At 39.6% G+C, this 3,906-nt stretch overlaps 1 protein-coding gene across 1 annotated transcript; it reads right to left on the reverse strand.

Moving 5' to 3' along the window:
* Positions 1–1,343: 1,343 nt before the first annotated feature.
* On the reverse strand, positions 1,344–3,428 carry LOC135131692 (uncharacterized). Its single transcript, XM_064059537.1, has 3 exons — positions 3,351–3,428; positions 3,121–3,276; positions 1,344–1,670 (listed from the first exon to the last, which is right to left on the reverse strand). Exons 1-3 carry the CDS (start codon positions 3,426–3,428, stop codon positions 1,344–1,346), a joined length of 561 nt encoding a protein of 186 aa, XP_063915607.1.
* Positions 3,429–3,906: the final 478 nt, after the last annotated feature.

The raw sequence follows: 3,906 nt of genomic DNA on the forward strand, positions 1-3,906 counted from the left end.
CAAAGAAAAAAATGGAGGCAATAATACTCAATTCCAAGAGAAAGACAGAAGATATTGTATTTGAGCTGGAAAAACACAAAACAGTAGCCAGTGAAAATATGAAAGACCTTGGGATGGTCATCAACCGAAACTTGTCTTTAGGGAAACATATGTGTTAGCAGTAACAAAGAAAGCCAGGACAACTGTTAGAGCCTTAGAGTGGAAAAGTGAAGAATGCTATACAGAGCGATGGTTATCCAAAAATATAAAGATACAATGAAGTCCACCCAACGAGTAATGGCTCTACGCATATGTGGAGCCTTTACAACGGTCCCCTATGACGCAGCGATGGTGATTGCAGGAATCCCCCGGTATATATACTAGCTGAAGAAAGAAAAGACCTATTCAAGAACCCGGTAGCTGGCAAAGCAGACAGACTTAAAACCAGAGAAACAGCTCTCAATTCCTATCCGGACATAGATGTTTTATGAGGTACGTAGCTGCAGTAGAAAAGAGAGGCAGCGGAAAGTACATGTACTGCGAATCCGAAGATGATACACTCTTCCACTATCATAAATGAGACGATGCTAGAAATGATCTACAAGAGAAGATCAAAACCAAACTACGAGTAGATAACTTTGTTGACAGAATGACAGCGAAGAAAACTGGGAGATTGTAAAGGAAGACATGACGAAAATAATAAGAAGAGAGAGAAGGACCAGAAGAGGAAGAACAAGAAGGCAGCAGATTCTAGATAAGAAGGAATTACGACATAGGCCTCGGAGAGATGTAGAGAAACAAGAAATAAAGGAAGTCGGTAATTCGGTACGAAGATCATTCCTGGAAACAGAACAAAGGCAGGATCAAATTCAAGTCGGTCATGCTGACACTATCCGAAGATTAGGGACGAGAATTGTCAGAGAAGCGGAGAATAGTGATCGGCTGGAGCAAGTGAAGGATATAGGAGAATATAAATCTCTCCAGATACTACAAGTGTCGACCTCTATAGGAGTAGGACTGCCCACGGACTTCTGGAGCAGGCAGTGAGAGAAGGGAAGGTAGACGTGGTGCTGGTGGCGAAACCCAAAAAGGAGGAAACGACCTGACCTGAGCAGACCTAACCCGAGCTGACGTGACGTGACCTGACTTTATCTAAACTGATTTGATGTAACCTTTTTTTTACTCCTGGGGAAGGAGAAACCTTCAAAAGGGTCTCCGTGCGAAAATGTTCTTCAATTGTGCGGGGAACTATCGGATTTCTACCACACTAAAACCCCTCCCCGTCCATCTGTCCCTCTAAACGCCTACCACGGAATCACTTGGAAGATACCTATCATCGTAGTGGACGTCGGCTTCCCTCGCCATCATATCTCTTGTCCTTCTTCCCTTACGTTCTGCCTCATTATCTTGCCGATCATTTCTTTAATATCTACCCACCTCCCTTCTTTGACGACCTTACTAGAATTATCTACCGTGAGATCCTCTTGCAGTAGCATACCAATTTCCCTGCTTTCCTTCTCCCATCTCGCACAGCCCAACAAATGCTCCGGCACGTCTATTCCTCCACATAACTTGCATGTCTCTTCCTGAATTTTGCTTATTCTACTTAAGTACGTCCCGAAAGAGCCGTGGCCCGTTAAAAATTGGGTGACATAGTTGTCTATTCCTCCTTCCCCTCTCTCGATCCAGTCCTGCACCGTAGGGATCAACCCCCTCGTCCAAGCCCCGACCGTCGCATTTTACCATCTCTCCTGCCAGCTTTATATCATTTTGTATCTTTCCTCTACTATTTGTTCTCCCCTATTAAGGTATATAGGCCAGTGCCGATAATTTTTGAGAACAAAAAAATTTAGAACAGGATGATACCCTTTGCGAAAGAAAGAAAATATAACAAAAATAAAAGGGAAAATAATTTACGGGCGATCTGAAGTTGGGAAGTGGAAGAGGGTGAGCTTTTAAGGGTAAAAAACGGTTTATCATGATTTCCGGCAAAACTACAACTCCAACAAAAAACGTTAAATGGCAAAGTTCTAGATAATAAAAGCATCTACAACTTTTGTATTTAGACTTTTTTTGCATAACCTCAAAATTTATGCGAAAAATGCAAACAACCGAGGTTTTGGTTTTTTATTTTTATCTCCCACAAAAATTTTTTTTTTACGAAATTTTGCTGAAAACTTACCTATTTATGTCCCAAACTCACTGTAATTTTTTTGATTCAAAATATTTATTTTTCCCCCTTATTTTGATTTAATATCGAAAAACCACCCTAATTTTCAATCGAAAATTCTCATGTCAAAATGTTTGCTTTTTAAAAAAAATCCGTGTGCTTTTTGTTCGTTGAAATCTCTAGTTTCTGATGGATTTAAAAATTATCCTTTAACTTTAACAAAATATTGTAGATGTCTTATAAAGTATTAAGTTTATTAACTTATTTGGTTGTTAATTATAGTAGTATATTTCGATTTGCATTTTTTTAATTTATCAATGTAACATAGAATCTTACGTTTTTCAAGTAATTAACGTGTAAATTTTGATAAATAGCTTCAAATTTTACATAATACATAATTAAGAAACAAATTTTTGAATTCGAGTTTCTTCGTTTTTTTGCATTTCCTGTGAAAATTTGCCATAGTAATGTATATTTTTTTACACCATCAGAAAGTAGAGATTCTAGCGAACAAAAAGCACACAGATTTTTTTTAAAAAGCAAATATTTTGACGTGAGAATTTTCGATTGAAAATTAGGGTGGTTTCTCGATATTAAATCAAAATAAGGCGAAAAAATATATATTTTGAATAAAAAAAATTACAGTGAGTTTGGGACATAAATAGGTAATGGGAGATAAAAATAAAAAACCATAAACTCGGTTATTTGCATTTTTCGCATAAATTTTGAGGTTATGTAAAGAAAGTCTAAATAAAAAAGTTGTATATCTTTTCATTACCTACAACTTTACTATTTAACTTTTTGCGACAGGACTTGTAGTTTTGCCGGAAATCGTGATAAACCGTTTTCTACCCTTAAAAGCTCACCCTCTTCCACTTCCCGACCTCAGATCGCCCGTAAATTATTTTTCCTTTTATTTTCTTCCTTTTCCAATGGGTATGATCCTGTTCTAATTTTTTTTCACTTTTTACCATTTTCAAAGGCTTCGGCACTGGCCAAATATGCTCGTCCTCATATTCATCAGGAGGTCTATCCGGGCGAATAACCGATAGCGCTTCGCTCGATACGGTCCGATACGCTGAGGCCACCCCAATTAGCGCCTTACTTTGACACCTTTCCATAAGATCCTGTACTTTTTGACCTTTACCATATCGACCCACACCGGAGCCTCATACATTAAAACGGAATGCACAACCCCCACCAAGATCCTCCTCTTGCCACTACTGGGAATGTCCTGATTGGGCATAATTCTCGCTGTTTTTTTGACATTTTGCATCATCTTGAGGTCTTTGTCAATCCACACTCCTAGATAGGTATTTAATGGCTTGTCTACTCTGCACTGCATAGTCCTTTACCCTTATCTCCAGTGATTTCAACTTTCCGCGTCCAGCTGTTACTACGATTCCCGTTTTCTCTGCTGCCAGCTCCATCCCGTGCTCATCCATCCACTCGATCACCCTTTCTACCGACTCGTTTGCGGCTTCTACCAATCTCACTACCTCTTCTGTCGTAACCATCAGTGCCAGGTCGTCGGCGTACGCTATCATCTCCGTCTCACATGGCATCCTTAACCTCAATATTCCATCATAGAGAAAGTTCCAGAGTAGGGGGCCAAGCACGGAGCCCTGAGGTACATCCCTACGCAGTACCATTTCGCTTAGCTCTGCCTCAACGACCAACACCCTGTTCTGGAAGTAAGTTTCGAACATCCTAATGAGGTACCCGATACGTGTCTCTAAAGCTTAATTATCCTATCC

This window comes from Zophobas morio, unplaced genomic scaffold (genome assembly GCF_036711695.1).
Source record: "Zophobas morio isolate AGI-343-1 ecotype UQ-CSIRO unplaced genomic scaffold, CSIRO_AGI_Zmor_V1 ptg000021l, whole genome shotgun sequence".
In the NCBI taxonomy this organism is placed as follows: domain Eukaryota; kingdom Metazoa; phylum Arthropoda; class Insecta; order Coleoptera; family Tenebrionidae; genus Zophobas; species Zophobas morio.

Excerpts from the sequence above, each read along its gene's own strand:
- LOC135131692 (XM_064059537.1), bottom strand. The coding sequence starts at position 3,428 with ATGATGCAAAATGTCAAAAAAACAGCGAGAATTATGCCCAATCAGGAC. Across the intron at positions 3,277-3,350 it reads GTGGCAAGAGGAGGATCTTG|GATCTTATGGAAAGGTGTCA; the intron begins GTGGGGGTTGTG and ends CAAAAAGTACAG. Across the intron at positions 1,671-3,120 it reads TGCCGAAGCCTTTGAAAATG|GACTGGATCGAGAGAGGGGA; the intron begins GTAAAAAGTGAA and ends CCTACGGTGCAG.